This window comes from Rana temporaria, assembly GCF_905171775.1.
Source record: "Rana temporaria chromosome 2 unlocalized genomic scaffold, aRanTem1.1 chr2f, whole genome shotgun sequence".
NCBI lineage: Eukaryota > Metazoa > Chordata > Amphibia > Anura > Ranidae > Rana > Rana temporaria.
The window spans coordinates 313,441-327,261 of NW_024404411.1; the positions used below are offsets into that span (position 1 = coordinate 313,441).

General features: G+C 45.8%; 1 protein-coding gene across 1 annotated transcript; it reads left to right on the forward strand.

The window, feature by feature from the left end:
* The first annotated feature begins 12,249 nt into the window (after positions 1 to 12,249).
* Positions 12,250 to 13,237, forward strand: LOC120921582 (putative olfactory receptor 52P1). The gene has a single exon (XM_040334084.1). The coding sequence runs from the start codon at positions 12,250 to 12,252 to the stop codon at positions 13,204 to 13,206; it is 957 nt and encodes a 318-aa protein (XP_040190018.1). The 3' UTR covers positions 13,207 to 13,237.
* Positions 13,238 to 13,821: the final 584 nt, after the last annotated feature.

Below are 13,821 nucleotides of genomic sequence, written 5' to 3' on the forward strand. Positions count from 1 at the left end.
AGTGACTGAATCTGTAAAGATGTTGTATGCTTGTCCTGCTGGTTCCCAGTTCACCCAACAAATGATATACAATGGAACCTCGGATTATGAAAATAATCCGTTCCAGGAGAACACTCGTAATCCAAAGTACTGGCATATCAAAATGAGTTTCCCCATTGAAGTCAATGGAAACGAAAATAATTTGCTCCACAGCGCCCAAAGGCGATTCAGTTCGCATGTGTTTGCGCTTTACAAGTTTTTCACTCACTCACTCACATTGACTTCAATAGCATGCAATACCACAGAGGCGGAGGGGGGGCACCGGAGAGCCTCGGAAACGGCCGGAAAGGCCCGAGGACAGTTCGGCTGACCTCGGCAAACCTCAAAAAGACTCAGTTCCTGGGCCTTTCTGAGGTTTGCCAAGGTCAAGGCCTTTCCGTGCATTTCTGAACAGCGCCAATTGGCTGCGAGCGGCGCTGTTCAGCTCTGCCCCCCCCCCCCCACAATCGGAAGATTATGGGTAAATCGTCCAGCAATTACGGCAGAAGAGAGTAGGAAAAAGCTGTGTAGATAGTCATTTCAGTTGTATATGTCTTATAAGCCAATTATAGACAGCGATACACCCGAGATTCCGAAATTATTTTAGCCTTTCTGAGGACTTGATGGAGAAATCGAATCTGGTGGGCATTGGGCGCGTATACATTTACGATAGTATACGTAGTGGAGGCAATATCGCACACTAAAATATGGTATCGGCCCAAGGGGTCGGCCAATTCATCATGTTTAGTAAACGCCACTGTGTCTCTGATTGCACACCTCCCTTTTTAGCCGAGGAACTTGCTGTAAAAACATGTGGGAACTTAGGATGGGTGCATGAGGGCATTTTCTGCTTGTGAAAGTGGGTCTCTTGTGCACAAAGTACATCGCCCCGGTGATGAATAGCCTCATTCCACATGGATTTTCTCTTTACTGGGTGATTTAATCCCTTAGTATTAATTGTCAAGAATGTGACAGGCATGGAAATCCGTAGACAAAGAGCAGTGTAGAGTAAGAAATAGGTACATCACTTACCGTTTTTGGTGTCCGTACGTGGTGATGGAGGTCTTTTATCAAGTGGCGGGTTCTCGACAGGAGTGATGGGGCTCCGACTGCCGGAAGGTTTGTGGTAACTCCAGCTGCAAAAAGGCGGCTCCAGGCAAGAAAAGAAAGGAGAAAAAAGGGTTGAAGTAAAACGAACAAAAAAAACAACATGGGGATGAGGTAGGTCATGACGACCCGGGTGTAGCGTGTACAAACGCTAACTCAGAGTAGGGGAAAAAGTCTAGCACGGTAACTTGCTCCTAAACAGGGGTACAGCTAAGAGTTAGATAGTTTGGTATCACAGTTCAGCGGGCATTGTGGCGGTGAGATCGGGCGTTTTTCGGGTTAACGAGTTACCAGTCTTTATCGACCCGTGACGGGTCTCCCTTGGAAGGGCCTCTTGGGTCCTCCTCGGGGATGATGAGCCAGGTTTTGAGTAGATCCAATCCTTTGGAGAGGGAGTCAACAATGAAGTCCTTTCCTTTGTTAGTAATGATTAGTTTAGTAGGGAATCCCCACTTGTAGGCAATGTTGTGGTTACGTAGTGCCTTTGAGATGGTATTCAAGTTGCGCCTCTTCTGCAATGTGTACTGCGACAGGTCCGCAAAAAACTGTAGATCTCTATGTTGTTCAGGGACAAGATCCTTGTTGCGGACTGCTCTCATTAAGCGTTCCTTAATATGATAGAAGTGGAGGCGTAAAATAACATCACGGGGCACGTTGTCAGGTAGATGCGGAGGTTTAGGCAGCCTGTGGATCCTATCCATGGTGACATCTAGCGCTGTCACGCCGGGCAGAATTGAGGTTATTATGTCAGTGACATGGTCTAGCAAGTCCGATTGTTGAACCGTTTCAGGGACCCCCCGTATTTTAAGGTTGTTCCTCCGAGCTCGGTCCTCAATGTCTGCAATTTTGGCCCTTACCGTTTCCATCTCCTCATCTCTGGCGTCGTGGGCATCCACCAAGCTATTGATGGTGTCGGCGTACTCCCCCATTTTAGTTTCCACATGGTCCACCCTGGCAGATACATCGTGCAGTTCCCTGCCAAACTTGCGCATACAGGACATCATATCGCCGTGCAGCGAGGTTCTAAGGGACACCAACATGTCCTTAAGCGTAGTATCTAGCACAGGTTGGTTATTGGTAGGGAAGCGGTCGATGGAGTCAGGGAGTTCCCTGGTATTATCCCCAGAGTCCAGGCTCGCACTAACCTCAGGAGTGTGACCTTTGTCATCCAGCTTAGGCCTTGTCTTTTCTGGGCTCCCGGAGGCGGAGGAAGGGACAGGAGATTGTTTTCCAGCCGTCGGGGAAGTTCGTTTCGCTGTCTTGCTTTTGGATTGAGTCGTCTGTGGAGTGCTGGCAGATGGTCTGGGAGATTCGGCGCCATCTTGTCTTTGCTCCCAGGCAAAGTATTCGGTTAGCTTCTGAGGCCGCTGGGGGCCCTTGCGTTTGTTTGTCATCCCACGGATGGGCAGCAGGATGAGAGCGCCGGTACGTTAGGAGGTGATCACCGCTGATCAGATTGCGTTTTGGTGCTGTATCCCCGTTTCACCGGAGCTGCATTTTTATGCGACCATTCCGGTCCTTGCCCCCGTCAGGGGTATTAAATCAACAGTCCAGGGCGTTCTCGAGGAGGCAAGGAGGAGTATGCCATGCAGAAACGGAGAAAGGCCTCAGGGGTGTACCAAGATGGCCACCGGAGTTTGCCAGAGCCTGCAGATGGCTTCAAAGGGGTAATATAAAGTTGTTGCGGGCTCCGGGGGGTACAGTGGGTATCCCCGAATAAATTGAGGAGGGGTGTCCGGCCAGGGGGCTGGGGATGAGGGCTGGAGCAGAGTTCACCCACTGACCTGGTGAATCAGGAGAACCAAGATGGCCGCGGCGTGTAGGCCCAAGCCGCGGTCTGGAGTAGCAGGTGGCTGGAGGATCTACGGTCGCCACGTCGGGTGAGTGACTGGTGGCGTTCCTCCACTAGCGGCACCGCTGCAGGTAGGTCCGGAGGCGATCCCGCTCCACTCGCGACCGCGATCCCAGCGCCTGTCCAGGAAAGTCCCCAGGCTCCACAGGCCTCAAGATGGCGGAGGGCCTGCGATGGATAGAGCCGGCCGAATCCCGTCCAGCGAAGCGATCCCGCGGCCCAGGATCGAAACTCGAGCAGGGATCCACTCAGGAAGACCCCAGGAGTCGAGGTAAGGTGGTCTAGAGGGTCAGCAGGCAATAGCCAATGCGGGATGGCGGTGGATGCTGTCAGGCCTGGCGGAGCTCCTCCAAAACACTTCTTCCTCCATGCACGTTCGGCCACGCCCCCCCGATTCCGAAATTATTTCTTTAAACTTTATGTGAGTATGAAGATTAGAAAGAAGTAAACTAGTCCCAATAAATTGGGCTCCGCCCCCCCCCACCTCAGGTCAAACGTGGTACTGCACATGGCTTTGGCCTGAATCCTGCTAGTTTTGCGAGACAACACACGCAAACCGAGTTTGGATATTTTAAAATACAGTGGTCGTATTGCGAAAACGCTCGTTACTCACAACCTGAGGTTCCACTGTATTTCCTTTTAAAAATAAGACATTTATTCAAATTCACTCCTCAGCTGCACCTTCTACAGTACCAGTTCCCTTGGTGTGCCCGCCTCTGCAATGCTTCCTGCCCATCTAACCACCTGACCTTCACAGTTTATGCAATTAGACGATTGTTACCTTTCTAACACATGACAAAGGTGAGGCTCCTTCCCACCCATCTCCATTAAATCACTTCCTGGGGAACGCTTCACCCCACCACCAACATCTATCTGTACAGTGGGACCTCGGTTTACGAGTAAGGCGGTTAACGTTTGAAAGACGACAGCTTTTTTTTTAATTCTGACTCGGTTTGCAAGTGTTTTGTCTCGCAAAACGAGCATGATTCAAGCTAATGGGGTCAGCCGAGGTCATCCGAGCTGTCCCCTATCAGTTCCAAGGCTCCCCATCACCCTCCCCCCTCTGTCCGTATACAGTATTGCATGCTATTGAAGTCAATGCGGAACAAATAATTTTCGTTTCCATTGACTTTTATGGGGAAACTCGCTTTGATATACGAGTGCTTTGGATTACAAGCATTCTCCTGGAACGGATTATGCTCGTAAGGTTCCACTGTATTTAGTTGCTGGTCACATTCCCTGCAGCACGCTAAAGGTCTCCTTTGCCCAATGAAGGTGGAGACCCAAAGCGGCCCACATGCTGGGCATCACTGTATTAAGGCCTCCAATTCCCTCATCACATGCGTAGTAGTGATCAAAGCAACTATAAATATAAACTGCGTTATACTAAAGTCGAAGTGCAGGTGCCAACGGTGGGCTAGGCCTGCCATATCCAAGTAATAAGATCCTCACCTATGGTTAGGCAATCACCAATGGTCACTGTGGTCACCTATATATAATAATATCTACACAGTGACGGGGCTATTACATATTCACAGACTATGTGTCAGGAGCGTGTGATGCTCCTGCTCCTCATTCCAGCATCCTTGTTTTGGCTGTGGCTTTCTCCTTGTCTGTCTGTCCACCTGCAAGGTGATTGATGTGGCCAGTCTCTGGGTGGAGACCAAACCTGATTTAAGCCAGCCATGTCTGTTGTCTCATACTTGTAATATTGCATTTGTTACATGTGTTCCAAGCTCCCTGTGTGTCTGCCCTGCTCTGCTAGATTGGATTCCCCTCCGTTGACGACCTCAGATCGGATATCGACTACTCTCTGAACTCTTCTTGCCTTTTGACTATAGATTTGATCATGACTGTTTTGAACCTTGCCTGCCTTGTATTTAAAATGTCATTGAACCACTCTGTCTGTCTGCCAACTGTAAGTATTTGTTTGCTTTTCCCAGTTTGCGCCTGCCCCGGCGTGGTGGCCAGACACTATAGCATTTGTGTAAAAAGTCCTGGGTGCAACCAAATACCGATAGGCCTGCTTGCCTTGTGGGAAAGGGGGCTACTATAGGTGAGGAACACTGAAACCAGCTATGGTGTCTGGCCACCTGCATTAGGGGTAAGCTTGACACTGTGGTGAGGAGATAGAGCAAGGTGCAAGAGTATAAGGATGATAGAAATCCACTTTGTTTTTTACTATTCCCCCCATAGCCTTGTTATATAAATGATATATTTACTGTAGGGGCCTTGTAAAGCTAGGAACTGTACATAGAGGTCTGAGATGTGATCTGGTAAAGCCGATTGGGTGCTGACAGTACATTAGGGCTTGAGGCCTCCAATTTCACATATCACATGCATCGAGGTCAGGATGTTAATGACTATGACTCAGTGGCTAGTTTTTTGGGGGGGGGCCGTGTAACGGGAGTCTCTTTTGGGCACAGGGTGACTGAGAAGATATGTCTTGGATTACTTAAAATGGGACATATTGGAAGGTCAGGCACTTTGGGGGAGTCTTGACAGGAACAGACACCTGGGGGACATTTTGAGGGCAGGCACTTTGGGGGATTCCTGACAGGAACAGAAACCTTGGGGACACTTTGAGGTCGGGCACTTTGGGGGAGTCCTGACAGGAACAGACACCTGGGGAACACTTTGAGGGCAGGCACTTTGGGGGAGTCATGACAGGAACAGAAACCTTGGGGACACTTTGAGGTCGGGCACTTTGGGGAGCACTTGACTAGAACAGACACCTGGGAGATACTAGAAGGTCAGGCACTTTGGGAGAGACCTGACAGGAACAAACACATGTGGGACACTTGAAGGTCAGGAACATTGGGGGGCAGTTGACTAGAACAGACACCTGATACATACTAGAAGGTCTAGCATTTCGGTGGAGACCTGACAGGAACAGACACCTTGGGAACACTTAAAGGTTAGAAACATTGGGGGGCCCTTGACTAGAACAGACACCAGGGACATACTAGAAGGTGAGGCACATTGGGGGAGACCAGACAGGAACAGAAACCTTGGGGACATTTTGAGGTCAGGCACGTTGAGGGAGTCCTGACAGGAACAGACATATGTGGGACACTTTGAGGTCAGGCACTTTGGGGGAGTCTTGACAGGAATAGACACCTGGGAGATAGTAGAAGGTCAGGCACATTGGGGGGCACTTGACTAGAACAGACACCTGGAAGATACTAGAAGGTCAGGCACATTGGGGGAGTCCTGACAGGAACAGACACCTTGTGGACACTTGGAGGTCAGGCACTTTGGGGGAGTCCTGACAGGAACTGACACCTGAGGGACACTTTAAGATCAAATACACTGGGGAAGACGTGACAGGAACAAATACCTGGGGGAATGTGGAAGGTAAGGAACACTGGGGGAGACCTGATAGTAACTGACACTTGAAGGTCGGGTACACTAGGATAGACCTGATAGGAACAGGCACCTGGGGGAGACTTAGAGGTCAGACACACTAGGGGAGACCTGACAGTGTGACACTTGGGGAACACTTGAGGGTCAGGCACACTTGGGGAGACCTGACAGGAAGAAACAAATAGGGGGTTCTTGACAGGATCAGACATCTGAGGAACATGTGAAGGTAAAGCACATTGGGGGAGATCTGGCAAGAACAGACACCTGAGGGGGGGCACTTAAAAGCCAGGCACACTGGGGAAGACCTGACAGCAACATACAATTGGGGGACACTTAAAGGTCAGGCATACTAGGAGATTGCTGACAGGGGCAGACACCTAGGGATGGGCACACAGAGGGAGACTTTACAGGAACAAACACCTGAGGGGGATACTTGAAGTTAAGATACTCTTGGGGGAGACCTTACAGGAACCGACACCTGGGGCTTACTAGAAAGTGGGGCACTCTAAGGAGACCTGACAGGGACAGACACCTGGGGGATACTAGAACTTAAGCCACTCTGGGATATACTTGAAGGTCAGACACATTGGGGGACACTTGACTAGAACAGACACCTGGGAGATACTAGACGGTCAGACACATTGAGAGAGACCTACCAGTAACAGACACCTGTGGCACACTTTGAGGTCAGGCACTTTGGGGGAGTCTTGACAGGAACAGACACCTTGGGGACACTTTGAGGTCAGGCACTTTGGGGGAGACCTAACAGGAACAGACACTTTGAGGTCAGGCACTTTGGGGGAGTCTTGACAGGAACAGACACCTTGGGGACACTTTGAGGTCAGGCACTTTGGGGGAGTCTTGACAGGAACAGACACCTTGGGGACACTTTGAGGTCAGGCACTTTTGGGGAGACCTGACAGAAACAGAAACCTTGGGGACACTTTGAGGTCAGGCACTTTGGGGGAGACCTGACAGGAACAGACACCTTGGGGACACTTTGAGGTCAGGCACTTTGGGGGAGACCTGAAAGGAACAGACACCTGGGGACACTTTGAGGTCAGGCACTTTGGGGGAGACCTGACAGAAACAGACACCTTGGGGACACTTTGAGGTCAGGCACTTTGGGGAGTCTTGACAGGAACAGACACCTTGAGGACACTTTGAGGTCAGGCACTTTGGGGGAGTCTTGACAGGAACAGACACCTTGGGGACACTTTGAGGTCAGGCACTTTGGGGGAGACCTGACAGGAACAAACACCTGGGGGAGACTTTGAGGTCAGGCACTTAGGGGGAGTCTTGACATGAACAGACACCTTGGGGACACTTTGAGGTCAGGCACTTTGGGGGAGACCTGACAGGAACAGACACCTGGGGGATACTAGAACGTCAGGCACTCTAGGAGATACTAGAAGGTCAGATACATTGGGGGACACTTGACTAGAACAGACACCTGGGACATACTAGAAGGTCAGACACTTTGGGGGAGTCTTGACAGGAACAGGCACCTTGGGGACACTTTGAGGTCAGGAACTTTGGGGGAGACCTGACAGGAACAGACACTTTGGGGACACTTGGAGGTCAGTCACTTTGGGGGAGTCTTGACAGGAACAGACACCTGGGGGATACTAGAACATCAGGCACTCTAGAAGATACTAGAAGGTGAGACACATTGGGGGCACTTGACAGGAACAGACACCTGGGACATATTAGAAGGTCAGTCACTTTGGGGGAGACCTGACAGGAACAGACACCTTGGGGACACTTTGAGAAGACACTATCGAACATTGAGAAGTGGGAGTTGAATAATAAATAATATTGATATTATTTATTAGTGTCCAAATTATAATTTTTTTAATTACCCCCAATTTTCTTACACCCCCCCCCCCCATCCCATTCCAACTTATTTTACATTCATGTAGATTTCTGCTGTGCTGAGCCAATTATTTCTTCACCCGTTCATGTCTGTGTTCACCTGCAAAACAAAATCTGCCGGAGGGACTTGGGGTCAGATAATGACCAAATCTCAGGAGAGACAAGCCGCCTCCAAGAGAAGATCCGTCATCAGACTCATCACTATTACAAGTATAAATATCAGAGATCCGTCCTCCACACATTCCAATTATCACTCCACGTCTCTGACCTCTTCATATCGATATCACTCCACGTCTCTGACCTCTTCATATCGATATCACTCCACGTCTCTGACCTCTTCATATCGATATCACTCCACGTCTCTGACCTCTTCATATCGATATCACTCCACGTCTCTGACCTCTTCATATCGATATCACTCCACGTCTCTGACCTCTTCATACCAATTATCACTCCACCTCTCTGACCTCTTCATATCGATATCACTCCACGTCTCTGACCTCTTCATACCAATTATCACTCCACCTCTCTGACCTCTTCATATCGATATCACTCCACGTCTCTGACCTCTTCATACCAATTATCACTCCACGTCTCTGACCTCTTCATACCACCTGGAATCAGAAGAGACGCCAAACCTTCTCCGACTAAACATCACTGGCGGGTATTTCTTATTATTCTTACATTATTTTCACTTAGCTCTGACCTCAGAACACAGCCAGTCCCATCAGTCTCTGTACAGAGGAGCTTACACTCTAATGTCCCCCCCCCCCCCCCACAGTCACATCAGTTTCTATACAGAGGAGCTTACACTCTAATGTCCCCTCCCCCACAGTCACTTTGTATCTCTCAATCTCCCGTCTGATCAATGTTTATAAACAATGTTACTTTGTATCTCTCTATCTCCTGTCTGATCAATGTTTATAAACAATGTTACTTTGTATCTCTCTATCTCCTGTCTGATCAATGTTTATAAACAATGTTACTTTGTATCTCTCTATCTTCTGTCTGATCAATGTTTATAAACAATGTTACTTTGTATCTCTCTATCTCCTGTCTGATCAATGTTTATAAACAGTTGGAATGATTTGGTAATGTTGGAGAGTGTAAATCTGGTGGAGCTCTTCAGGGGAACCAATCAGCTTCCAGGTTTTTGTTAATTAACCACTTCCCGACCTCCTCATGTACATCAGCAGAATGGCACGGACAGGCACATGTACGTACCTGTACGTCCTCTGCTAGACGTGGGTGGGGGGTCCGATCGGGACCCCCCCGGTACATGCGGCAGTCGGGTTCCCTCGGGGAGCGATCCAGGACGACGGCACGGCTATTTGTTTTTAGCCGCTCCGTCGCGATCGCTCCCCGGAGCTGAAGAACGGGGAGAGCCGTGTGTAAACACAGCTTCCCCGTGCTTCACTATGGCGGCGCATCGATCGGGTGATTCCCTTTATAGGGAAGACCCGATCGATGATGTCATTCCTACAGCCACACCCCCTTACACTAGTAAACACACACAAAGTGAACACTAAATGTTACAGCACCCCCTGTGTTTAACTCCCAAACTGCAACTGTCATTTTCACAATAAAGAATGCAATTTAAATGCATTTTTTGCTGTGAAAATGACAATGGTCCCAAAAATGTGTCAAAATTGTCCGAAGTGTCCGCCATAATGTCGCAGTCACAAAAAAAATCGCTGATCGCCGCCAATAGTAGTAAAAAAAAAAAAAAAAAAAATGCAAAAAAACTATCCCCTATTTTGTAAACGCTATAAATTTTGCGCAAACCAACCGATAAACAATTATTGCGATTTTTTTTACCAAAAATAGGTAGAAGAATACGTATCGGCCTAAACTGAGGAAAAAAAAATGTATATATGTTTTTGGGGGATATTTATTATAGCAAAAAGTAAAAAATATTGCATTTTTTTCAAAATTGTCGCTCTATTTTTGTTTATAGCGCAAAAAATAAAAACCGCAGAGGTGATCAAATACCACCAAAAGGAAGCTCTATTTGTGGGGAAAAAAGGACGCCAATTTTGTTTGAGAGCCACGTCGCACGACCGCGCAATTGTCTGTTAAAGCGACGCAGTCCCGAACTGTAAAAACCCCTTGGGTCTTTAGGCAGCAATATGGTCCGGGGCTTAAGTGGTTAAAGCTTACATGAAGAATCTGAAGTTAGAAGTGGATTGGTTAGATGTATGAAATGACCGGGACCTTAATTTTTGTAATATCATTTTATGGAGACTTGTGGCTTATTGGTCACTTTCTTCCTGCCCCCCCCCCCATAGTGTGGTCCCATTCCTCCTGTTATATTATACAAACTATAAAATACAAATACATCTAATGTGGGTGAGATTAGCAAACATTAGAACTCAGCACAGGGATGGTGGGAACCCCTCATAATGGGACACACGGGGTGTACAGACCCGGGAACTTGCTGAAAGACTGTAAGGCCTTGTACACAAGACTGAACATGTCCGCTGAAACTGGTCCGCGGACCAGTTTCCGCGGACATGTCCGACCGTGTGTAGGGCCTAGCGGACAGGTTTCCAGCGGACAAAAGTTTCTTAGCATGCTAAGAAACTTGTCCGCTGGAACCATGTCCGTCGGACATGTCCGATGGTTAGTATGACTCATCGGACATGTCCGCTGGTTATGACGTATAACCAACGGCCCGAAATACCGTGCATGCGTCGAATTGATTTGACGCATGCGTGGAAGCATTGAACTCGCGTGTTAGAGAATGTCGGTGTCTTCTACGTCACCGCGTTCTCTGTCCGCGGGGATTTTGGTCTGATGGTGTGTACACACATCAGACCAAAAGCTCCCAGCAGACATGTCCAATGAAAACGGTCCGCGGACCGTTTTCATCGGACATGTCTGCTGGTGTGTACAAGGCCTCAGAGATAAAGTCAGTTACAGGACAAGACTCACAGAGTACATTGTCTTCCTTCAGACTACGACTTGTAGTGAGTTGTGGGGAACAAAGAAGAACAATCACTGTCATGGATGTGAAATGAACACATTTTTTTCAGTTGTTTTTTTTATATATATATATTTTTTTTTCTTTTTTGTATACATTTTTTCTTTTTTATATAAATTTTTTCTTTCTTATACATTTATTTTCATATATATATATTTTTTCTTGTTTTATAATTGTTTTTCTTTTTTATATATATTTTTATATATTTTTCTTGTTTTATAATTGTTTTTTTTATACATTTTTATATATTTTTTCTTTTTTGTATACATTTTTTTCTTACACACATATATATATATATATATATATATATATATATATATATATATATATATATATATATATATATCAAAAAAAAATTATATAAAAAGAGAATATATATATATATATATATATATATATATATATATATATATATATATATATACAGTACAGACCAAAAGTTTGGACACACCTTCTCAATCTGAGGCCCCGTACACACGAGGAGACATGTCAGACCGTTTTCATCGGACATGTCTCCTGGGAGCTTTTGGTCTGAGTGTGCCAAGCAGTAATCAAAGCAAAAGGTGGCGATATTTTTATATTTAGTTTTGATGCCTTCAGTGTGAATCTAAAATTTTCATAGTCATAAAAATAAAGAAAACTCTTTAAATGAGAAGGTGTGTCCAAACTTTTGGTCTGTACTGTATCTATATCAAAAAAAGAACAACAATTAAAAAATTAAAAAATAATATATAGAAAAAAAAATGGAAAAATATATATATATATAAAAAGAAAAAAAATGTATACAAAAATAAGAAAGAACAATATAAAAAATGTATGTGTGTGTATATATATATATATATATATATATATATATATATATATATATATATATATATATATATAAAAATGTATATAAAAAAGAAAAATATATAAAAACTGAAAAAAATATATATTTTCTTTTATATACATATATATTACACAAAGAAGCATGATTGTACATGGATTCCTATATTACAATGATCTAATTCTGCTTTCTCATTGTCAGGAAAGTTTTTTGAGATACTTGATGTCTCTCTCATTAAACCAGACTGATCGGCCTGAATTCTTCATCCTGATTGGAGTCCCCGGAATGGAGGACATTCAGATCTGGTTCTCCCTCCCGGTGTTGATCATGTATGTCCTCATTGTCTTCGGGAACGTCTTGGTGTCCTACGTTATATTATCAGAAGAATCTTTCCACAAGCCCATGTGTCTTCTCCTCTCTACTCTCTCCATTGCTGATGTACTTCTGGCCACAACAACGACCCCTAAAGTCCTCTCCATCTTCTGGTTCAACTCCAGAGAGATCAGCTTCGGGGCCTGCCTTGCCCAACTCTTCTTTGTCCACGCCTTCTCCATGATGGAATCCACTATTCTATTGGCGATGGCCTTTGACCGGTATGTAGCCATTTGTCACCCTCTGAGATACACCTCAATCCTCACCAATGACACCGTTGCGAAGATTGGAATTGTGGCCATAATTCGAGGTTCGCTCTTCATGGCTCCGGCGTCCTGCCTGATATTGAGGCTGTCCTACTGCCAGACCAACGTCATCTCGCACTCGTACTGCGAACATATGGCGGTGGTGAAGATATCCTGCTCAGATATCACCATCAATCAGGTCTACGGTCTGACTGTGGCTCTGCTGGTGATTGCCGTAGATATTTTGTGTATAACCGTGTCCTATGGCGCCATCGTCAGGGCCGTCTTCAGACTATCTTCTATGGAAGCCCGTCGTAAGGCCTTGGGCACGTGTGGCCCCCATTTTTGCGTCATCCTGATCTCCTACATCCCGTCTCTCTTCTCCTCCTTTACTCACAGGTTTGGACATGACATGCCCCTCCATATTCATATCATCCTGTCCAATCTCTACATTCTAGTCCCGCCCATGTGTAATCCCATCATCTACGGGGCCAGGACCAAGGAGATCCGGGAGAGGATTTTATCCTTTGTTTCTCCTAGGCCCCCTTCTAAGAGTTTATAAAGGTTTAATATCAAACCTCTTCTGGCACTTGTGGTTCAATCAGTATTTTTTGTTAAAAAATGTAATTATAATCTCCAAACATTATATATTTATTAAAGCTCTAGAGAATAAATTGGTGAGTTTTGCTATTTTTTTACACAGTATTTGCATAGCATCTTTTTTCCAAATACACTTTTTGAGGAAAAAATACACTCTTTGGGGATTTTAATACAAAAAAAATTAAATTTTTTGGTAAAATATAAAAGAGGATGTTACTCTGAGTAAATAGATACCAAACATGTTTAGCTTTAAAATTGCACCGGTGACAAAAGACGTGAATTTTACTATCCATAGGCAAAGCTTTAAATGTCTTTGCAGGTCACCACTTTAGATGAATAGAGGGGGTCTGATGCTGAAATTACTGCCCATGATCTGACGTTCGCGGCGACACATCACATGTGTTTGCGTGTGTGTGTGGAACCCCCAATGTGGTTAGCGTGCGCAAGGATCCGACGCGTGCATTTTCTTTTGCGCACGAGCACAGGGAGGCGGGATAATATTTTTATTTTTTTTTTATTTTTATATATTTTTTCTTTTTTATAATATATATATATTTTTTTTCTTTTTTATATATAT